The 25492-nt window shown below is 40.8% G+C and overlaps 1 protein-coding gene across 1 annotated transcript in view; it reads right to left on the reverse strand.

The window, feature by feature from the left end:
• The window catches only part of LOC310991581 (transmembrane protein 132C), a gene marked incomplete at both ends in the record, with an annotated part of 146563 nt that extends 121397 nt beyond the window's left edge, over positions 1-25166 (reverse strand). The window contains one exon of the mRNA XM_083979338.1: positions 25121-25166. Coding sequence (XP_083835464.1) covers positions 25121-25166 — 46 coding nt within the window. The remainder of the gene's footprint in view (positions 1-25120) is intronic.
• Between the last annotated feature and the right edge of the window lie 326 nt (positions 25167-25492).

Raw genomic sequence — 25492 nt, forward strand, 5'->3', positions numbered from 1 at the left:
AACTTTCTGGATGCATCAAAAACCATGTAACAATGCAGGGGGTTAACTCAGTGTTTACTGTAGAACCAGTTGACACTGAATTTTTACATTGGAAAATAATCTCAACCCAAATAAAGCCTGGAACTTTCCAAATCCAACATAATCAGAATCAGCAAGCGCCGCGTTATGGATTAGTATTAATAAATCGTGCAAAGCTTTATAAAGATGAATCACTCTCTCCTTTGTTCTAGTGAGAGGAAATTTTAAAAATACAATATACAAACCTACTTTTCAACCACCAGTAGTTCTGTATTTGTCTGTGCAGCAGCAGCAGTGCAGCTCAGATATCTGGACCCCCGGAGAGAAAGTTGCTCGAGGCGTGCCTATTTAATAAAATCATTCCTTTGGAATCTGTGTGGGCCCTCTCCAGCTGTGGCCCCTGCAACTTTCCCCAACTTTTGGCCCACAAGCGATTTCACTGCTTTGCAGCTAGATGTTTTCGGGAACACATTCACAACTTTTCAGTTGGAGCCAGTGAAGCATACGATTGTCCCAGGACACTAAAGTCTGCAGAATTTACTGTGGATATACTGTAGAGCCCAATGGAGCAGACATCACGTCACACTGGATCCAGTATAGGGACGATGGCATAACAAATATAATGTGCCGCAGAATTTTGTTGTACGAAAAAAGAAAACTATATTTTGGGAAGTTCTTGTGTAGTTTTTAGTGATTAAAGTGAATGCAGTCTTGTTTAAATGTCAGTTTAATTTGTCTTAAATGATTAATGAAGCGCAACATGGTTTGTCACAACACTTTGAAGCTGTATTGTTTTTCTTGAAATTAAAGTGCTTTATGTCAAGGAATAATTTATCAAATTATAAAATTTAAAGGGAAAAAATACTGTAATGTGCAAATATATACGTATATATAAAAAAAGATAATTTGCTAATTCTTAATCAATTATTTAAGTGTATTAGATGTAGGCTACAGTTCATTTTACAGAGAAATGATGGCAACCCTGCTTCCAGTCCTTTACAGAGGAACATTGAACAGTGGGTTGGGTAATGATATAAGGGAAGGGGACACATAACCTTGAGCTGGCATAAAAATACAAGGAAAGAAAAATAATGATAATTCAAGTGAGAAAAATGTCTATTTCAGCATACTACTTTATGATCCACACCATGTATAATTAACGTTCCCTATTGTGTGGCATTAAATAAAAGGATAGCCCGCATTATGCTGAGCCAGATAAATTCTAAAGTCTAACTCTCTCTCTTCATTTCCAGTCTTAATGCAGAATGTTTTTTCATCTCCCCTCTCTACATAGAAACACTGTTGATGCAGTGTTTCCCTCATGGAACAGCAGCCCAGGCCCCTTTCTGATGAGAGCTGGTGATTGTAGCATCTATAACAAATACAGTGGATGGGTGTCTGTCTCATGAAACATTAATGGTGAATGGGCATTGTGAACGCACTGTACACACAAGTAGTTATTGACATTTTTTGACGAGCAGATAACAGCGTAGCTTTATGGATGGCGGTGTCGGCCTGGACCACGGTAGACTAAACACGGGAGAAAACTGATGATGCACGCACCAAAAGATTCAAATTGCACTTCCGAGCCTCTGTTTACTCATTTGCTGTTTTCAATATCACAATGTTGCACAACCAATTCCACTCCTGAACACACCCTACCCCATGATTATCAAAGCCAAGTTAGAAGAACAGATGAGTGCATTTACATCTAACAACAGGTGCACACCCAGAGTGACCCATGCCAGTGCAGTGTGCACAAACCAAACACACTAATTAATGTGCAAGGTGTGGATCCTACACACAGATAGTTGCTTGTCATTCATGGTACCCAGATGATTGGGATGACTTTTCCACTAGCACCACCGGCAGATTGGCATATCTTGATGATTGACAGTTGAATCAATGGTCGTGACATCTATCGCTGATGGATTGTCTTGAATTTTTACACTGACAGTCATGTCACCCTCAGGATGAAATATTAATCTTTGGTGATTCCTTAATTTTTTTTCATTGAGCTGTAACTTTGGTTTATGACAAAATCAGTAAAAATGAATGACATTCCCATCAGCCTCTCAGTTGTACTTTGTTTTAGTGCTGATTGGTAAACTTTCTGCAACAGTTAATTCCAAGTAATTTGATTAGACGAGAGTTACACCGTCAGAGCAGATACACAGCACAACAGCACTGAGACTTTTAACTACTATCCCTGTGTCAAATTAGTTAAATTAACTGTTGTCATCGATCTTGGATATCGAAGAGCTCTGCAAAGTTTGCAGAGATTATTATATTTCTAGAAATAACTTTGAATTAAATTATGCCTTATTATCAGAAGATGATGAAGGGAAGGAAACAAGTCTGGATACTTCAGCACACACCACACAAAGAAGCAAGCTAGTGTGTTAATCAGAGAAGTTTTTATGTGTCAATAGGCTCCAGTTTCAGTACTGGTACCGGTACTACTTTAGGGTGAACAGTAATCTGTTAATGCTTAGTTTTTTTAAAGGGACATTGTGTAACTTCTCCTGTTATCTATTCACGAAAATCAATTATTTGGTTCAAAAGTCTGTTTTTCATTAATCAGTAATCCCCCCCATCAACAAACTGAAGTGTTCCTTTCAGCTCTGAATTAGCCGTTCATATCATTCATATCTACATGGAGCGGGTAAGCTCGGTGCTGGCTGCCATGTGGTGTCGCCATGTTTTTACGTTCAGCGGCAGCGTGACGGTAGGAAACCACGGAAACTCACCGGAGACACCGGAGCTGTTGGCTCAAGTCACCGCGGTAACGCAGTGAGGAGGAATGGAGCGTTACACTGATGCTGCATTCACCTGCAGTCGGGCAGACGGCCGTCGGTAACAAACCAGATGTCATTTTAGTCACAGAAGTCCGGAGAAAGACGGTAAAACGTGGGTCAGGTAAACAATATCACATCGCCATGACAACATATTGTCACGTGTATTGTTTTGCCAGGTGCTGACGGACCACTTGTTTACATAGAGGCTTGTTTATGCCGTTACGTGCAGCGGCTGTCGTCCGTCTGCCGTCTGCCCAATTTCACGTGAATGCAGCATGAAAAATATGATTGAGTTGCTTGTGATATACAACCGCAACACTAGATGGGAGTAATTCCTACACAATGTACCTTTAATACAGTGCACTGTTGTATTAAAGCAATCTAATGTATTGAATACTGCGACCTCGTACCAAATCACAGCCATGCTCATATTCAGTCAAACATCACCTCCTTTTAAACTGCTTCACTAAGAGGCTCATACTAACATATTGAGCATGGTAATTATTATACCTGCAAAACATTCACATCTCAGCATTAACACTTGTACCTGCAGATGGGACAGCTACAGTATCTTAAAAAGTATTTTGATGATAAAGACACACAAGCACACATTCTAATTCCGGCTTAACTCAGCTCAGTGGAAGACAATCTAGGAGTCATTGAGGAAATAGATTTTCAATCTCTGTCAGCACTGATCTGCTCTGTGTTGTCTAGTTTCTACACAGGCATACGGCATGTGATAGCCTTAGGAAATCATTCAGTTGTAATTATTTTAGCTATTACTTATAAATATCCAATGACACCTTTTCCACAAAGTCAATTTAAGCGTTCCAGTTTCTGAGGTGAACATTTTCTTTTGTTTCCATCAGAAATAGATCTGCTGAGGTGCATGGGGGGGCAGGGGGGGAGAAAGACAGATCCCAGATGAGTGTTAACTAGCCAAGCAGCACACCTCCTGCAGCCAGCCTCATATAGGCTCACTGGTCCTACTGCTGCGCTGCCACACAAGGATATGTAGAGCTGGAATAGGACCGGCGGAGCGAGGAGCAGCCTTCACACTTGCAGTGGCTGAGAAAATGAACAACCACAATTGAGGACACCAGGGAAGGAGAGGCCCGCTGCCCGCTCCTGGCTGTAATAATATGGGTGGACACAGAAGTGAATGGCTGCCTGGGTATAGCTCGGTGGTCGGCTGCGTGTCTTTCTGCTTCGTCACACAAGTCAAGGCAGACAAGAAATAGGAAACAAGGACAGAAAGCTCAATAGGCAGGAGCAAAAGGTAAATGGTGAACAACAATGAACAGAATAACAGAGAAAAGGTGAAGCGATCCTTCTGTGATAGCTAGATTCTCCTAATTGATTCCCTTTTTAATCATCTCCCACAATGACCACATACAAAAGGGTTATCCAACATGTGTCGATTAAATGTGTTTAAATGTAAATGTCCAGGGAACACCCTTTGTCAAGGTTTACAATTACACTCCCTTTGACCCTCATCCTGACCCGGGATCACTTTGGGCTTCACCATGAATGCCAAGCAGGACAGTCTTAAACATGAGGGATGAGAGAAAGCTCTCTAGTCCCATTGAATTACCCACATCATATTTCTCACCATGTTCAGTTAATAAGGGCTATTGAATTTGTGACCATGCGTCAAGAATAATAAATACAATATTTCCTTCAAGGATCATTTGCAGATGATTTATGCTTTTGAGCCACCAAGAAATTCAAGAAAAGGGGACTGGGAAAAGAATCAATACATGACACAGTATGGTATTACTTCATGCCAGCCTCCATAGAGGAGAAATCATTCAGGCAGATAGAGGTCTGTGGAATACGCCTAGCCGCTAAGTAAGAGTCATGGAGGAGGGAGGCGGGGCCACAACACAAAGTTTAGAACTCATCAAAGGGAACGTGCTGTGCAGGTGACTCTTCTTTATCTTTGAGATGAGCTGAATTCAATGCACAATAATTGTTCTTGATTAAGGGTCTGTTTAAATTAGCGTGCGTGCGGGATTGTGTGTGTGTGCGCTGGCAGGCTACTGAGGGACCTGCTGGGGATGTTTGTTGCCTGGCCTCTAATGGATGGCCACATTTAAGACGCTAAGAGCTAATAAAGAGTAATGGGCCTGTGGCTTCACTGGGGAGGAGGAAGAGCTATTTTGAGTTCATGAGAGAAAGCATTATCTCGGGGATTAAAGAGTATCGACCGATGAAGAGTAAACACTGCAATGCTGCGCCGCTGGCCTATTTGGTAAAGCTGTGGATGGGAAAAGACGAACCCAAATAGGCTCCACTGTCAGTGGCGGGGAGGGTCAGTGGGGATGTCATTAAGGGATGTTGAGAAAGGACTCCAGGTGCTGCGAGGAGGCCTGATACGTCTGCAACAGTGCTATCGCAGCAGGAGACTGCAGACTGAGTGGCAAGGACCCTGGGCATCCTGAGAACAGCAACTCCTTTGTGCCAACCAGTGCACATGGCTGGAGGGGAAAAGAGCTGAGGGCTTTTGGCTTAGTTTTTTGGGGGGGATGAGACAAGCACATATCTGTGTGCCAATCAGTATTCCCGCGGTCCCTCCGGAGTTTTCTAAAACATAAACTAGGCTTCTTAATGAATCTCTTCCCCTCACACTGGCCTTTATTGCAAAAAGGTATCGTAAATCAGGCTAAATACAGAGGCATTCGCAGGGCAGAGTCAGGCGGCCTCTTTGCGAGTGCACAGGGACGTTTAATGGTGAGTGAGTTAGGACAAGTGCACACAAATCCAACAATTACACAACAAATAGGATTACAGGGGAGGATTACATGGCGATTGATGACTATCAGTGTTATCATGGAAAAACATTGAACTTATTGTCACTGTAATTTACTTTTCCATGTTGTTCAGCTCTGTCATAGATCTCCTCTTTCGGCGCGATCACCAGGAAATCTCGTGAACATCGCACCACATACAGTAAAGCAACCGATGGAAATTTAACAGGGAGAATAATCTGCACAAGCAAAGAAGATTGATTATGAAAGGTGACGCCTGTCTGTGATTCTGCAGTTTGACAATGAAGCACTGTGCTTGTCTGGTGAGTGTGCAGAGCGTGAGGAAGCCTCTGATAATTAAAGTGGGTGTAAATCAAGCCGGTACATGTTTTTTTTTTCTTTCTTCCTCCTCGTAGGGTCGAGAGACATCAGTAACAAACTTTTCACAAACCCAACAAATACATCAAGGCCATCGACTGTCAATTCAGAAATTCACACAATGAGCTGTTGTTACTGAAAATTTTCAAGCCACAATCGCGAGGCCTTCGAGGGGTTTGCTCTGAAGCCGCTGGATGATGGCAGTAAAATCCGTAAGTTAATTAAATCAGTTTATAAAGTCATTACAGAGGGAAGATTTTCTCCCAAATCCTTTTATTTATAGAAAGGTGTGAAAAACAGCTCGTAGAGGAAAGACTTCTGTAGCACAGTGTCTTTGCATGCTTAAGTGCCTCCATATCCAACACTGCTCCCTCCCCAAATCTACTGGTAAACCTTTCCCCAAGGTCACCCACATATAGGATGATAAATTCTACCTGGAGCTCTTCTGACAAGGCTGAATTCCTATAAACGCAGCCACCCCGCGATGAGATTGTTGGCTACGCATCATTTATGGATGTAGTGTAGACTTTTTTCCTTCTGATCTTTTCTGTTTTACACAGCACCAGACTTTAGGTTCATTGTTTAATGAGCAGATGATAATTACGCCGATGATTGACCATGACCGGATAATGACTTGCAGTACTGTTAGACAATAAATGCTTATTACAGATGTCTTCATTTCAAACGGAATGGTGCATTCAGATTAATTAAATAAATAAGAAAAATTGAGCACGTTCAAAGTGAATAGAAATATGTGAAGAGAGAGGAACAGGTGCAGATGCAGAAAATGTTTCAACTGCGGAGCAAGGAATTCATAGCAGTGCCAGCTTGTACGACACCATCAATGCACAAAGCTGCAGAAGAGAACTTGTCTGGTGGAAAATCAGAGAAAATATTGTAGAGTTCCTAGAAAGTTTAAGTCTGTGTGCCAGTTGTCAGTAAAACACATGCACAGACATATTCAGTGTGTGTTCTTTGAGCTTTGGCCAGACTCTCTAAGAACTGTCAAACTATAAAAGGTGTTTCAGGGACTACTTTTAAGGTTACATTCAAGTAGAATAAGAGAATCTCCATCATCTGAGATGATGTCAGTCTCAGTGTCACGGAGCGGATCCATGATAGTCCCAGCTGCAGTCAGAGACCCGCACCCATAGACACATGTCTATGCCCGCACCGCACCGCTCCACGCCGCGGACCCCCACCCCCGCACCCCCGTCACACAGCCTGAGCTCAGTAACTTTTTACCCTCCTCATCTACTGTGTTTATTGGTGATAAACGGGCATTCTGCCAGTAATAGCTAACGGTGAAACCCGACCGGCTTGTTGTTGAATCTCGGGCCCAACACGGCCGGAGTCACGAGCATTAATTAATTAATTCTCAACCTGACCGCGGGCAAAAAAAAAAAAAAATTATTTTATTTTATTTAATTTTTTTTATTTAATTTTTTTTTTTTTTTTTCGTCAAGGTGGGGGGTCGATTAGTCGACTAATCGCCATAAGTGACGACTACTGGTCGACCAACAAAATCTTTGGTCGGGGGCAGCCCTACATGATACACATACAGCATTTTAAATTCACTCACACTTGCCAAGGATTTAGTTCTCTGCTGTGGTCATTGTGAACGTATACAAACATGAATCTGCTTAGAAATCACAGAAAAAATCTGGATACTCAGGACATGATTATGATGAGTGGCGGTTGCTGGTTGTTGTCTTGATGGGGGCCCACAGAGTCAGAGTTTAAAAGTTGCTGCTTTATGGTGCAAATATGAGAGGAAGCTGCTTGTTTCTTATGGAGTCAAGCCTGAAATACAAAATACTGTATTAACCAAATTGGACATCGTAAAAAGGTGAGCTTGTTAGCATCTTGATTTATAAAGGTCACGGTTTAGTAATCAGCTATCCAGTATTATATCCAGTATGTCAGTCTCCGACAGTAATACATTTTTTTCAACGTTATACTGCATAATAGAATAAAATAAGTGTTAAACTGGAGAGCAGGCATTGTTAAGTGTACAGAGGCGTATGTGCGTTTGTATGTCAATGATAGCAATACAAATGTCAAATGATTCTTGGTTCTTGTTTTTTCACCTTTTAAAACAGGTCATGGTCCCTTGTTTCTGCTTCATCTCACTGCTGCACATTCTGCACTGAACTGGACCAAAGGCCAACAGAGAAAAACACACAGGGAGCAACAGAAATTAATTTGACATTTGAGGCTCTTTTTTTTAAATTCTTGGGATATGGAAATATGTGATTCTCTTTCCCTCTGTAAAAAAAAAAAGAAAAAGTGTCCATTCACCCAACACTGCCTTTTATCCCTTCTAAAAAAGGGTTTTTATTGTGGCTCCAGATGGACTGGCTTTAAATCTGCAGTTTAACCTAAAACCTGTCAGAGTGGGAACTAACTCCATGAACAAGTAGCTCTATTTTGGGCCGGGGAAAGAAAGCTATTAAAGCAGGGGGAGAGAAATGTTGCTATTTCAGACGAGATCAGAAAGAAAGAGGAGAGTGCTTTCACGCCACTGACAAAATCTGTTAGTTTTAAAGGAATATTTCAAACTAGCAGTGCAGCAAGGCACATTTTTTTGCTTTCAAAGCCTCCTTGTCCAGCTGCCAGGCTGAACTTTATTTCAGTGATTGACAGGAATTTACTCCACAGTAGATCATTCCTCTTGTGCCGCTTATACAAACTTGGGTTTCCTACTGTGTTGAGAAAAAAAATAGGTTAGGAAAGAGAAGCTAATTATAATTTTAGTTCTACAAACATTTCTTGGATGCAGACGAGCTGCTCTGCAGGCAGAAGAAAAATATTCACTGTTTGAGTTAATCCTCAATAGGCCAAGCTAAAGCACCTCGGCTCTTCCTTGCTAAGTAATGTTAGACTGAACTCCTGTGAAAAAGCAGAGAGGGGAGGGCATGTGGGGGAGGGGGGTTGCCATTATTATGAAGCCTTGTGCCCTCACAGTGAATGAGGAAAGGAAAAGGAAGTCAGTGCGGGTAGGCTATATAACCCTGTTAGACAATTCACCATAGCTCACCTGTCAAGTTCATCCCATGGTTTACAGCTAATTGCTAGTCATTTTTTTTTCAAGATATTGAATGCTGTGGTCAGCTTGAATAATTAACATGAAACATTCCTTTATTTTTCAAGAGTTACTGTAATATGAATGTGATCAATACAAAAAATCTTCAAATGTAAAACTGATGAGAGACACTGCCTTGTTATTTGTAGTTAAGTCAGCCTTCCCCCAAAACAACTATACCTTCATTATGAATTCATGCACACACAACTTCTCACTTCAGTGTCAAAGTTTTCTTATCATAGATGTTTCCCTCTGATTGTTTATATGTCTACTGGAACAATTCTGCTTAGAAGGACTGATTGGAGATTTATCAAGTGGCAGAAACCATGCCACTAGTAGGAAGTAGGAAATCATTTATTTGTTTTTCTTTTTTTTTACCTCTCTGGAGGGGGTTATGTTTTCAACCCTGTCTGCTCTTAGGTTGGTTGGTTTGTCAGCGGGATAACACAAAAATACTGGACTGATTTGCACCGAACTAGCCTATAGGAGGAAGGATGGGGCATGGTCCGACAGAGCACTCATTATATTTTGGGGCAGATCTGAATCATTTACTATGAGTTGGATGTTTTTCCTCTTGAGCCTGGTTGTTGGTTGTAGCTGTACCAATAATAATAATGATCTATGGCCTTCTGGGATGTATTCCCATGTTTCATACACTCAGTGGAAGGGTATGTTATTACCAGGGTTGGGAGGGTTACTTTAAAAATGTATTCCAGTACAATTACAAGTTACCTGTTAGAAAATGTAATTAGTAACTTACTCTAAGTATCACAAAATTAAAGTAATGTAACGGATTACATTTAGTTACTTTTTGATTACTTTAATACCAAACATGCAAATTCAGTCACGCAGCTATCACGCATCAATCCACGCAGAGGAAACAGGAAATGAAACGCACCGAGCACCCGCTAAATTTCAAAATAAGACACAATGGATAAACTCTAGAATAGATTGTAAATCATCACTTTATCAACATTAGTGACAGCAGCCGGCACAAACCACGAGTTTGGGGGGGGGGGGGGGGGGGGGGGGGGGGGGGGGGGGGTTATCTTATCACAGCTTATCAGGCAAGAAAGTCACAACAAACAGGTTTTGCACAATGGTTTACACTTTGCACAGATACGTCTTAAAATGTGTGCATTGCAACACCTTCACCTTCTCATCACAATCCACGCTAACTTACAGCACAGTTCAGCTGTTATTAAAACCCAACTCATCAATAACAGGATCGTGATATTGGACCACTGCTCACATTAGCTACACAACAAACCGTTAACAATTAATCCACTCTCAAACCGAAGCAACAATAATGTTAACTGTACTCAACAAGCTAGTATTACAAGGTTTACAACAGATATGACAGACAACCTGGGCTGTGTGTGTGTGTGTGTGTGTGTGTGTGTGTGTGTGTGTGTGTGTGTGTGTGTGTGTGTGTGTGTGTGTGTGTGTGTGTGTGTGTGTGTGTGTGTGTGTGTGTGTGTGTAAAAAAAAGAGAGGGAGAGAGAGAGAGAAAAACCTGCTAACTGTTAGCTAGCTGTTAGCTACCGTAGCTCAGGCGTCGGTCTCCCCCGTCAGGTAAAAGCTGCCGTTTATTCCTCAAATGAAGTTGTTGAGCCTCTCCGGTAGAGTTATCCATCACTGCTGTGCTGTTGAATTAGCCGCTAAACTGCAGGAAACTAAAACCGAGGGGCCGTCTGTTTGTTTACAATTCACGAAAGCAACGTGAATTTACGTACCGCTCACACTAGTAGAGTTACGCAATGAGGCAGCGTAGCCTCAGCCACACACACACCGTACGGGCAGAGGAGGCAGAGCAGCTCTGTAGAACGAGACGGCGAGTGGCTTCTACAGCCTGTGGTTGGTTTTAAAATGTGAAGTAATCAGCCAAGTAATCTCCGTTTTTATCAAATGTACCGGTAATCTGATTACGTTTTTTTTTCTGTACTTACGGACTACAGTTACCCTTTTTTTTTTTTTACCCTTTTAATGATAGGGATTTTTATAACATTGCTAGATGCCCCAATTTTTCCACCAGACCACATTGTAGGCTACACTTGTTTGCTAGCTCAGTTTGATGGCAAAATGAAAGACTACATACATGGCAAAAGAAAAAGAAAAAGAAAAAAGGGGGGGGGGGGGGGGGGGGGGGTGTTAGCTGCTTAGCAACAAGAAGGAAGGAAAGAGACTGAAGAGGCAGGTGGTGGATCCACCCTGACCCCTGCTTTCAGTTCAGTCCTGATTCTTCACTCGTTCTCATGAAGTTGAGAAGTGCCCTCAGAGTGCATTACATGGCCTCAGTGTTGTTATGAGGGTCAGGGAGCGCGTTGAGCTCTTCAAGTGTGCCACGACGAGTTGGGAAAAGATGAATACAACTGCATTATCACCTATTCGTTATCAACTTTATAGTGCTCCGATGGAGTTGCTCGGCTTCTACAAGACAGTTGAGGTTACAGTTCTCGCAGGTGTAAAATATTACTAACTGAGCCCATAACACAGCTGCTTCCTTTTATAAATCAAGTTGTGCGCTGAAAGATGAGCTATAAAAACATCATCACGTTAACAGCATTGCCAAAAATCTGTCTGCCTACAGCGCCCAAGAAAGGACAGAGATATCTTCTCAAAAGTACTGTATTACTGAAAGAGCTTTTAATACATAAGGAATAGAAGATGTCACAACATGAACTCGACCTCCGGGAACATTTTCTTGTTACATGCAATAGCCTTTTGGGGGCTGTTAGCACCGTGTACTTTCATTTCAGCAGACTTAAGAATGCAGCATGTCACTTCAGTACATTTCACACCATCGCATTCATTGCAGATTCTGGTTACTTGTCGTCTTTTGTTAGCAGAGATACTCTATTGAGGGAGGAACAAAACCTTATTCAGGTGACTGACAGCTAGTCATTCTACACTTTACTGAGCTAAAAGGCTTTTAGTTATTTGCTCTGGTTTGAACAACATAAGATACCCATTTCCATTATCATTAAATTCCGATGGTTCATATACTCCCTATAAGCTTATCATATTCCTCATGTTCCATCATGTTCCGTGAACATACTAGTAGGCTACATGAACATATACATAACATACACATGTCCTTGCTGCTTCTACACTTTGCACTTTTCATATTGCACTTCATTATTACATCATAATATCACAGGCCATTGTCTGTCTGTCTGTCTGCATCTGTGCTTATTTTTAAATATCGTTGATGTCTGTGTTCATTTTTTTGTTATATGTGTGTGGTAAATGTATGCTGAATGTTAATTGCACATTGGAGTTTGGGGAAACGTAATTTCGATCCCCTGTGTAATTGACAGTGATGGACAGTAAAGTTCACTAACTAACTAACTAACTAATATTGTTATAGAAACCTGTGGATTCAGTATGTTTGTTTGGCCAGAGTCAGATTAGCACTGAGAGTAAATTAGCCTAGTGCCCGAGCAAATTAGGATAGTATTGTTTTTTTTAATTTGTGTGTATTTGATTCAGGTAAAAGTGTCATTTGAATCAGTGTTTCAGCAGATTAAAAGAGGCATGAGGGGCATTTTCTAACCACAGTGTGTAAAAACAGTGGCTACACTGGTTCGGTCATAGCACTGCCATTAATATGATTAAACCCTACTTTAACATCGGGCTGCGGCTGCTCCCTGTATCTCCGCTGCCCAGTTGTTGCTGCGTAGCTCTATTTCTTACAACACGAGGAGATATACACCAAAAAATAAATCACAAGTTCACTTCCCAGTTTCCTCTGCTAAATTGCACGCGACTCCAGATCCCTTATCAAATAATTGATAGAATTCTTCTAGATCGTATGCTATCAGGTTTTATGTACTTTGTATGCTTTTGTGAAGGAGAAGATCTAAACCTGTGTTTTTTAGTTTCTGGCTGTATGTCTCAAAGGCTTGGTGTTTACAGTGTGCCATATTGCAGCAACAGAGAGTCATTCCTCACTTCTCCTCTGTCTTCACTCACAAGGGGCTGCTGCCTCAGAGATTAACCCAGCTCTCTCTGCTGTTGGTCATCTTACAATATGTTCCCTGACATATTTCATCTGGACAAAAGTTACCCTGTCAACATGCAGGTCAGATACTGAATATTTCTTTGGATGAAGCCCCTTGGCTTCCACCTCTGAGAACTATAAGTACAAAAGCAGACATGCTTAGTTGTTTTTCAGGTCTGATATCCTTACCGTTGCTGTGCTTTTTCTCACTGTTTTAACTGTCCGTTCACATGGATTTTTGTTGAAGCACTCTTGCTTACTTCAAGCCCGTTTGTGTGATAAAATTCACATCTACTCTAAACGTCATAATACGCTTGCGTAAAAATGCAACCCGACAGAGAAATCCTATATATCGAGTGATTTTTGAACAAAAGGCAGAAAAGTTTGCGGTTTCCTCACTCTCACGCTCTCACTGGCTAAATTAGCCATCCAAAACATGGCATGAGCAATTAAGGAAGAAGCACAGATTACATCACACTGAATTTCAGAGGTTGCCACAGTCCCAGAACATCTAATTACAGGGCCTTCACACAACAATCTTCAAGGTTCTCGGAGAATGCACAAAAACAGCATGAAGCTAGAGAGCAATTGTAATCCAGCAGGGCAGAGAAACACTTGCCAACTGCTTGTTTGCACTTATCTCAGGGAATAGTTAGTACGTCCTCTGAGTGAATCATATCATGGCCTCCATAATACTCAATGGATCCCAGCCAGGAGTGGGAGAGGATGGAGTGAAATGTGAGAGGACAGCTTCTATCTCCTGTTTAAACACAAATACTAATCTCCATCCATCACCTACATTATTGTAAATTGTAAATGCATGCAAGTGAGGGGAGATAAATGTGTAACACTAGTGGTGCTTCTATGTGTATCCCTGTTAAATTAAATCTCAGAGCCTAAAAAGGTTCTAAACAAATCTTAACGCAGTTTTTGTCACATGATACAAACTGCCTTTCTGCTTCTGTGCTGGAAAAAATGTATATTACTCACATCCATCCTACTTATTACTATATATACTGTTGAAAAGGGCTGCTGGGCTTCTAATGGATGCAAAGACAACCACCATATTAGCCTCCCTCCACTGCCTGTCAGAGTCTATTCTCAGATTTTGCTCATTACCTTCTATACAGTCACTGACCTGCCTTCAGCTTATATCTTTAAACTTTCAACCCTGCATGTATACTGACAGTCAGGGGTCAGTGCTGCTTTATCACATCGCACAGTTCTCTTTAATTATTCCCTGACTTTGTCTTGTACTGTTGTTTTGCAAACTCTTAAAAAAAAATAGTTGATGCTTTAAGCTAAATGCTGCATCCTAACACCATCATAATGTCAACATGAACACGCCGATGTTTAGTACACATAAAATCTATGATAATTAATTTACTATGATAATAGTGTGTAAACATTGCTGATTAGCGTTTCACACTTTTGATATGATGAATGATGAATGAATACAAAGTGATTACAAGTTATGAAAATATCTCATCATCTTCTAGGGAACGTGAGTTTCTATACATAACCACACTGTATCGCAAAATTACATGTTTCACTTAGAGGGATCACACAGGTAATTATGGTTCAAAAAAAATTAATAACATAAATATGTCATTGTTTTGTGTTTATTCACTTACTACATTCCATTTTCTGATCATCTGTCTCCATGAATTAATTAACACAGTTCTAATCTACTCCTGCTGTGGCCTCTGTGTGTGGCAGCGCTAAACTCGAATAAATAGATTTACATAGCCAGCTGAACTCACCACTGACTTCGAATACAAATAGTACAACCCTTTTGTTCTGTCTTTCTGGTTTATGGATATAGCTATGAAAGGTCAAATCAGAAACCAAGTCTGTGACCATTTGGATTCAGTAAACAAAGGCAATAAGTAATGTTGACAACAGTGCACCAACTACAGCTGTTCTGGCACCGGTTGCTGGCAGTAATCGGTCCACAGAGCGGGAGACACCTTGTAACGCTGCATTATGTAACGCCGCATTAGGCTATGTAATAATGTAATACATTTTCACGTCATTATGTATACTATCGCCGCATTTTGTAATAATCTGCCACATTTTGTAATAAAAATCTTGAACGCAATATGTAATAAACTTTGCCGCATTTTGTAATAAGTTGTTACATTTTGCATCAGTTATTACAAATTGCGGGTGTTGCACTTTTTTTTGAAGAAAATGAAATAATTTGGTGCATTATGTAATAAACCACCAAAATGGATGTCTTAATTAGAAAAAAGAACACTTAGGCTACATTTTCTTCATAAAAAGTGCAACACCCGCAATTTGTAATAACTGATACAAAATGTAACAACTTATTACAAAATGCGGCAAATTTTACATATTGCTTTCAAGATTTTTATTACAAAATGTGGCAGATTATTACAAACTGTGGCGTTATTACATAATGACGTGAACATTTATTACATTATTACATAATGCAGCGTTACACACCGCGCCATCCAGTACCATCGTAGCCACCTGCAGTTCTGAACCTGGGTCTGAAGTTGGTGATGCGACATAGCCTTTTAATAGTGCATGCATATGTGATAATGTGAAGTAGTGGTGCATACTGGAAAACAGGGCTCAGCCATAGCCAAAAAGTAAGTCAAACCCTGACCACAGTCATTAGGATTCTTCCTCTGGGGACAGGGAATGTATAAACTTTGATGAAGCCCTCTTGGCTAAAGCCTGACCAATGGACAGAGCCATCCATAGAGTCATACTGTACCACTCGCATGGCAAGTGAAAATGGTTATGATACCGATTATCCAAATTCTGAGTCTGAGCAGGTGGGAAAGGCAGCATTCAGTGTTGCATTATCATCCTGATACAGTTTTATTCCCAATTTGAATTAGACTGTAATATTTTTAGGCTAATCCTTCCTTATCATTGGGGTCATTCTGTCTCAGCTTGGTGTGGCTCTTTCCAATTTGTGTGAAATGAAGGGCCTCTGGGTTAAGAGGAGAATCTGCAGGCACAGATAGTGCTTGGGAAACGAGCTGTGGCACGACGCGCTAACTGCCAGTGCTGCCCCTCCTGGCCTGGGTGACACCGCTGAGCACCACAGGGCCAATGACTCACTATTGCCACACTGTCTGTGTTGTGACTGGACAAATCTAATCCTCCTCCGTCATCAGCTATCACTGCCCCCCGAGCACGAGAGAAAAACAAAACAGCATGAACGCCGCGGGCTGCCAACAACCGAGGACTGCAGGCTGCTGGACAGAAAGGGCAAGATGACAGCATGAAAACATCTTTGCTTCACATGTAGTTGAAAAACAGGGCGAATAAATATCAGGACAATGCCTGTTAGATCCTGGAAGTTAATGTGCACAAGAAGGCTTTTGTGCTCTGTGAGTTCATTTGAGGAAGTTCATTAAGTCAGAGCTACTCCTGCCAGACTAACTTGTACACTGATTGTACTCTGAGGTGGCCATTACTTTCACACTGATTAAGAACTGGTGATTGTGTCAAGACTGATTGGGGACGCACACATTCACTGGCATTCCAATTACGCCAAGTAGCATCTAGCCAATGGTCAAAGTGTACTTCTGGCTATTTACATTCAACTGAGTCGTAGTAAATGAACCAATAATTATTCTCTAGAGCCATTTCTGTTAAGCATCAGCTTTAAAATCAAAGCAGGAAAGAAACATTGCATCCCATAATCAGTATTACACATTTGAAAGTGATCTTAACTCTCCCTCACTCACTCCACTTGCTCCAATTTGCAGTCGTTTGCAGCAGTTCCAAGTTGTTCTATACTGACACAATTTATGAACAGCCTGTATAATGAAACACCATATAACCTTGTCACCTATACTGGAGGGTGATACTGATGTACAGATTTTCCACAATTCTATGACTTAATACAAGTGAACATCCTGGATACATTTAACTATCAAAATTGCACTAATCAATACCTTTTATATGAATATCTAATTGAATGACTGTGCAATGAGAAAGAAGGAGGTTGTTATGAATAAACCAACTCTGTAGTTTCCCTCTGTTGAAACTTCAGCTTGTTTTGGTTCACTCTCATCAGCGGGAAGAGCTCTGACAAACCGACTGTCTGCCACCTGCCCAGCGCCGAGCAGCAGACTGACACATTTAGCAACGGGCTAATGAACAAAGAGGGACATTTAACAGCTTAACAGATATTTCCCTCAGGAGTTCAGTGGAAACCTAAATGGCTAAAAGGACAGCAAAGATTGAACTTGCATTGCTGGTGGCCACAACTCAAACTGAATACTAATACTGCTTTGTGTTTGCTTAGTGATAACAATCTTTTTTTTCCTTTTTCTTTTCTTTAAGTCCCATGTCAATGTTATTGCATCACTAAATTAACATTAAATTAATATTTTATTCTTTTTAAAGGTTGCCTTGTACAATCTGGCAGAGGGACAGTCGATGAAACTAGCTTTTTAAGCTAATTCGGGTGCATTTACATGTGTTTTTTATACAATCAGGGTTTCCCGCAGCGCTTTCCTGTTAAGGCGGCCGCCTTAACAACAATGAGCTGCCGCCTAAACTAACGTCTTAAAAAAAGACGTTAGTCCCCCCCGTCGGACGAGCGCCTTCATTTATCTCCGCATCCTCTCACACACATACTACACATCACAGAGAAGCGCGCATGCATAACAGCAGCGCGCGTGGTGAAACTTAATACGGCGCGCCGAATCCCCCCCCCCCCCCCCCGGACGATCGATCGATCCGCTCGCGGATAGTTCAACATTTTGGTAAATTTGCTTATTGCCATAATCCCTATAGGAGTGGGGCAGAGACGTGAGCTGCTCAGCTAACACAATTGAGATAACGGTACATAGTCTCCTGTCCCTCAAAACTCATCAAATACACAATCCAGCAACTCCAAAACGTTCTTGTGGACAAGTTGTGACCTGCACATTCACCACGCTATCAAATAATAATGTAACATTACAAGACAGAGTTGTTTTTTGACACGGCTGCTGGGCGGAGTGATTTCAAAAGCGCATTAAGTATTTGCTTCGTGTGTCGTAATGTTACATAGTTATACATGATTATTTCATAGTGTGGTGAATGTGCAGGTCACAACTTCTCTACGAGAGCATTTTGGAGTTGTTAGATTGTGTATTTGATGAGTTTTGAGGGACAGGGGACCAGTACCGTTCACCTCAATTGTGTTAGCTGAGCAGCTCGCGTCTCTGCCCCGCTGATCTCAAAACAACATGCACCGACAATTAAAGGTAACGAACCTACCCTGCTATGACTATAGGGATTATGGCAATAGACCTTTTCAGAGAGTATAAACAAAGACAGGTGTGGCTCATTAGAAAACGCTCTGGTACATTAAATGGAATGGAGCCTTAATTAGTATCCTTGGTAACACCTGTATTTGTTTATACTCTCTGAAAAGGTCTATAGGTGAATTTGCCAAAATGTTGAACTATCCCTTTAATAGTGGCTGATACAAAGCATGTCTTTATTACTGCTCTAATACTGCAGTGCTCTGCATACACATGCTTGTTGCTGACTTTTTTGTTTTATTAGTTATACGAGAATTAATATGTCAATAAATATTAATGTAGCAACTTGAAATCACAACGACCGACAGTGAAAACTAGAGACAAGGAAAATGTGAATTTTATCTGATTCAGACAGAAAAACATAGTCATTATTTTGAACAGAAACAAACGAGCTGAAATGTTAATCTGTAATGTCACGCTGAAGTAAAGCCCAGAGCTGCTTCACTCACGATAAATATGTTGATTTCAGTCAATGATTATTATTTTTTTTTCACATTACCCTAATGCTCTTTGGTTCAAATTATAAAATGTGCTGTGTCAGAAGCGCATTTCCATCTACTACAACTCATTCTTCATGCATCTGTTCATTGGTTTACTGTCACAGATGAGAGTGCACAACAAACCCCTCTGTCTCGTCCTAGCTCCGGAAGACAATAAGTGACTTCTCAGAAAACAGAACAAACTGCTTAAGGGGTAAAACTCATATATTTAAAAATTAAAATTCAGCGGTAGGTTTAAGGCTGCTGCTCAGCATTCTACTGCATGAGCACACCACTCTGAATCAGGAAGAGGTGCACGACTCCCATTTTAACATAATCTCGACAATCAATCACGCACACCACAAAGAAGTCAATGGGCCTTGACAATATGTACCTGTCAGATCATTGCCTCTAATGCATTAAGCTCTGATGCTTCTGATAGACAGCGACAGCTCCGCACACAACCAAGTGCTCAGCTCTCTCAGATGTAGTGACGGCCTTTTGTCCAGCCACCTGCCTGTGATTACTCACAATCAAAAATGCAAAACCAATTGAAGTTATAGATTCATCCCTGCAGACAGGAAGGAAACAAGCCCTAGCTAAGGAAAAGCATGAATATATATAGGAGGATAGGAGGATTTCACATCTGTGATACAAAATATTTTTTAACAAATTGTTATTTAACAGTTTTTGAATTTTTAATCTCTTACAGAAGTATTCATTTTATTTCCATCCTCATGTTTTGCTTTCAGGCAAGACACAGTGGTTACAACATAATGTTTGAGCCCTATTGCAGGCAATACTATAAAAATCTAATATTGTGGGATGCTGTCTTAGCAGTATTTATTTCCAGGGAAAGTTCCCAGACTAATGACATTTTATTAATGCACTGAGGTAATAAAAAAACATAATCTACTTTTTATTCTGCTGTTTTCCTTTTTTTTTATCACATGATTCAATCACGTTCACATTACACTGAACAGTGAAAATGTCTTTTCCTCCGCCTCCTTCGTGCTGAATAAAAAATCGTTCAGCTGTTATAAAAAGCAACAGAAAAAAACTGCAGTAAGGAAATTGGTTACTGAATTAAGCTATAAATACGTTGTTGTTGTTGTTGTTTTTAAGTAACATTATCTGCAGGAAATACAGCATCATATTTTAACACTGAGCAGTGTGAGAGGGAGTTTCTTTGTTGGCTTAAAATCACAAGTTTACCTGAAATTGTTCAGTATAGTTACGGTGTAGTTGCATCAAAGCCCACAGAGAAAACTAAGTAAACAGACAGAAACATCAAGGGATATATGTTTAAGAGCTGAAACTATGCCTAATGAACTGTATCCCAGTCTTTCTTTTCTCTTTCCTGGCTGAGCAGGGTTTTCATGTCAGTTCTTGTGTTACAGAAACATTACATCATTGGGTATGAAGTACGCACTTGATCCTGCATTGTGTGACTACAGAAGGTCACCTGAAGAGGCACGTCAATCAAAGATCGGCTGCTGTGGTTTACCGAATTCCCAAAACCTGTGGAGTATTTGGGGGGATATATGATTTCTTTTCCTTAGTATTCAGAGTGAGAGTTTCTAAATTCTGCTTAAAATGTTCCTCCAGAAACTTTATGATCTGCTCAGTGACTTCTGAGTGACTGACCCTTAGCAGTGCCAATGGTAGGACTTTAGGGATAGGAACAGTAATTTGACTTTCATAATGTCCAGAGGGTGAATCCTCATGAGTTATATGATCCCTCTGAGTGAAATGTCTCTACAGCCGATGAGTGGATTGCCAATATATTTAGCACTGACATCTACGGTGTCCAGAGGATTAACCCTGTGACTAACTCTCTGGCTTTTCCTCCAGTGTCACCAACGAACTGACAATTTTGATTTGATTAAAGGGCCATACGGAACTACTGAACAGATTAGAATAACATTTTTCGGCTCTGTTCACGGTCCACCGGGGATGAACCCTCTTACCCTTTATGATTCTCTTCCTATTGTGCCATCCGCAGGCCAAAGTTTATGTAAAATTAGCTCATCCAATAGATGGTTAGCACAGGAGAGGATTATCATTTTTGGTGAGTTCCAAATATTTACTTTAGCCCAATAGCATTTGTCAATATATATTGATCTTACAGTAATATGTATATATTTCATCTTCATGAGCATGTTAGCATCATAATATGAGCATTTAGCTGAAGAAACAGCCATGCTCAGAGATTTGAATGTAAATGTTATTCTACCTCATAAGATTTTAACATTCACCGGGAAGTTATGTTTTCACTTACATCTGTGCATTTGTCAGGTGTCATGCAGGTCCAGATTCTCTCTTACGCTATCCTCAAGATAGGACATCAGTTAGCTCAATTTCTGAGGGCGTACTGTATGGATCCTGATGTAATAATAAAAACCGACATATTTATGGTGTAGAGATCTATCGGTCTGTGGAATTTGGTGCAGATCCAGATAATCCAGATCTGGTGGAAGAAAATATTTGGCCTTGGCAGAGGTATCTGCTCCACTGAGAGCCATTATGGCTAAATTGAGCTCTAAATCTGATAATGCTGAAATTGTCCGTGCAGGCTGAGAATTAATTTCTTTACATGAAATTTGAAACAGCGTGCAGTCTGCTGTGAACTGGTGGTCTTGGGTATATCTTCCCTCTGATGCACCACGTCTAACCCTGGCAGACAGTCTGGCTGTGTGAACTCTGCAACAAATTTACGAGGAGGAGGTCCTCCGTTCAGACAACTATCCACTGATGAGAGAACACACAAACACTGCATCAGCACGTTAGTCAATTATTACAATGACAGCCCCCCTCACACACAGATATCCACATACACATTCAAAGCCCCTCCCTTTAAAGCTTTTACGCAAATTTCCTCCATTCACCTTCCCTAATCATGAAATTTGATTAAATTGATTGTGAGATCATGGCAGTTATAAAGAGCCTATTAACACAGGGCAGATGTGCTTTGTGGAAATATTATAGGACGTTATAGTGATGATATATGAATTTATGGGGGCAAAGAAACCTCTTTTGACTCAGTGATTGGAAAGCTGGAGTGTGCGCCTCCCACACACACACACTTTAAGTATAATGAGCATGAAAGAGCAGCACAAGGGATTTAGATGAGTCCACCTACTCAGTGTGTTTCATAAAACGGTCATTAAACAAACAAAGGTGCACAGTTTGACATATAAACATACAGCGTGGAAACATTTGTGACGGTTGGTAATTACACAGTAGAAAAGTTCAAACCTAGCGTGTGTCGCGCTGCCGCTGCGCCTCCTCTCCTCTCTGCTGCCATCAAGACTAAACCACAGAAAACACCCGGGCCACGCCAAATTGGATTTGAGACAGGGGAAAAAATCTGCCTCTTCTTTTCAGTGTCCTCTGTCACAGATCTCAGGAGTGCACCACTGTGCGCTCAAAGCACAGCTGTAAAATAACCTCGATAAAAATATCACCAAACCCAGGATTTCCTCTGTTCTTTTCCTGTTCTCTGATCTGTTAATAAACACCATGATCGAGTTAACAGCAGCCAAATGACATCACAGGCCTTCACCTAATGTATGCTCACTTAAGACAGACTCATTTGCATCTTAAGGACCATACATGCTCCTGATAACTGATGACGCCAAAGGTTTGAAGCAGAATTTAGGATTAAGAGCTTCCTGGGCTCGATTTAAAATCATCCAGGGCTATAAAAGCTACGACAGAGAGTGGTTGCATTAAGTTGAAATGAAAATATCCATGGGAGTGTTGATTAAGTCAGACCTCATGTAGCTGAGTGGTGATTCTCTTTAATTCCACCAAAACAGTCCATCTGATTAATTTTAATTAAACATTATACAGTCTGAACCAATGAGAAACAGACATCTGACGAGATGGAAGCAAATACATTCAACCAGTTTAAATGTGGCATGAATACAAACACAGATCAATCCATTAATATTATCTGCTCTCAGCTGGAAGTTCACATCTTTTTGCATACAACCACTTGATTCCCGTCATCCGAGTCATGTTTTCCTTTTCTGGTACATTTGAAAAAGACTGGCGTTTTCTGTGCAGTGCCACCCCTCTCTCTTATTTCTCGGTCCTTGCTTGCTCAAGGACATGAGTTGCAAGGCTTTAGAGACTGCCAGGGGCAAAAGAAGAGGAGCTTGGATGTGTGCCACAGCGCTGGAGAGCAGGACCACAGCAGTGGATCACTCTGAAGACAATTACAGATCAAAACTCTCCACTGAGAATGAGCTTGTAAGAAGTGCTGCTGGGTTAATAAAATGCTGGAGTTTCTAAAAAAAAAAAAAGAAGAAGAAAGAAAGAAAGAAAAAAAATTCTACAGGACAAGTCGCATCCCTTGACAGGGATATAGACGCATGAGGACAGACACATGGCGGAGACAAGAGGCAGCATGGGCTGTGTGCTTAGTACTTAAAGATGTAGACTGAAGGCTATCCTTGCTTGATCCCCTTTTGGATCTTGTTAAGCTCAAGGATAAGATGAAGGGAGAGAAGATTGGATATTCCTCTCAAGAATCCAAGTGAGGTGTCTCACTACAACACACGAGTGACTTCAATTAATACAGAGGACAGACCTTTTTTGAAAAATACAGAATAATCTCTGAAATCAGAAAAAAGACCTTAAATCCTTATTGTCACATTCTCACGCTGACATTTTATTCTGCTGATTTTTTTGGCCAATATTTCAGTTATGGTACCACTACCTCTACCCTGAAAATATTTCTGCTTCTCAAACAAAAGATATAGTCACAGCCACACCGGAGAACCACAAGATTCCCCTCCCTAATTATGGCTTCATTATGCTGTGCCGGCATTTTTCGAGCATGGATCTGATCCTCTCATTTCCTGGAGTGTGTTATCAATTTTCATCACCATTCACAGTGAGAAGCTGTGTCCTGCAGCTTTATGACACACAATGCTCAATTAGGATTATACTGGGTATGGTTATACCAAGAAGGCCTTGGCATATGGCAAACATCATTAATGTACATTTCAAGCCAGTGAGTCAGCACTCATGAGAGAGGCGCTGTCAAAACCCCCTGAGCCCCAACAAAGGAGCATCATCAAGGTGTACGTGCACAACAGACGTTAAGAGCTGCAGTCTTAGAGTATTTAGTGCCAACTTTCTGAAAAAGCATCACGCTTCATTCTATGGGGAATCAGTGCAGGTGTTTCTTTTATATGGGCCATTACTGATAAATAATTGGCCGTATAGGCTTTTCTGTGAATGCAATCAAGATGATGATTCTTGGTCTCAAGTGGAAAAAAGACAAAGAGGGTGTAACAAGTACAGAATAAGAAATGCCTTTTTCATGGCTGTTGACATTAATTAACTCTTTATAGCTGCAGAGCTTAAGAGATGTTTTTTTTAACTTCAAGGTATAAGATGAATGGTTTCTTCTGATAGAAAAAAGATAATGATGTTATCGGGAGAAAATATTCACCAAACTGAGCATGATACATTTTCCAGAACGAATTAAAGGGTTCGACCCTTTTCCCACAAGACAGAAGGGATTCATTAACCAGACCACCAGCTGCCCTCAGATCTGTGCATTCTGGCTGCAGGGCAGCCAAAGTTAATGCTGCTCTCCTCAGAGTGCCTCTAAATGATTGATGCAACATCATGTGCACTGAAACTGAATATTATATTGTCATTCTTTTAACAAGAACTCAGATGGACAGGAAGAAAGTTTTTTTTTTTTTTTTCTTAGAAGGTGATGAGCTGTCACTGTCATGCTGTGATTTGAACTGTGAGGATCTGACACCAGTGCAGGCCCGTGTAACTTCCCCCATAAAATAATTATGAGCGTTGGAGATGAATTTTGATATAATAATCTCACAAAGGCTCGAGGTAATAAAACCCCAAAGCTCCTGTTGCTCAGGAGAATCCCTGTCATGTTCAAATATTCATGAGATAAATGTTATTTAAGGCCCCAGCTGCACTGGGATTTGTTTTACAGGTGCAGTGGGCTCTGCAATATATAGACGTGAACAGATATGAACTCTAATTATTGTCAGAGAGTGAAGGTAAATGAGATGTGTGCAGTATTACACTGTAGATTCAGGCTGAAGCAGACTGACACCCTCACATAGCAGTGACTCACAGGATGTCAGTGCTACTGCCCTGCCTCCCCTCTGTCTCAAGTAGGCAGTTGCCACTCATCTGCCTCAGGTCTGGCTGCTCATTGTTAGTTAAAGAAAGAAAGAAAAGAAAATGACACAAACTCAGTAGTTGCAAGAGTGGAGTAGAAGAAAATAGCAAATAGGCTGAAATAGTGCTTACCTCCCAGAAGTAACAGCGCCGACTGAAGCGCAAGGATATGCAACATGTTTCTTTGAGCCGTTAGGAAAACAAGAATCCCCTCCAAAAATTGTATGGAAGCCGAAATGGCTTAATGTTTTAAAAATCCTACTTTCGCCATCATCAGTAGAAAAAAAGAAAAAGAAAACGCATCTTTTCAGGTAATTAATGTCATGTCCCGTCCGGTCACATGCAAAATATCTTCTTTTTTGTTTCCTTTCTTTAAATGCAGAATAATATTTTTTTTAAACCTTCTTAATCGTGTCTTATCAACTTGTTTTTATCTGGAAAATTCAGGAATTTCAGAGAGGGACCGCGCGCGCAGCTTTGCATCACTCTTTGGGGCATGTTTGA

The sequence above is a fragment of the Trachurus trachurus genome, assembly GCF_905171665.1.
Source record: "Trachurus trachurus genome assembly, chromosome: 9".
NCBI classification, from domain to species: Eukaryota; Metazoa; Chordata; class Actinopteri; order Carangiformes; family Carangidae; genus Trachurus; species Trachurus trachurus.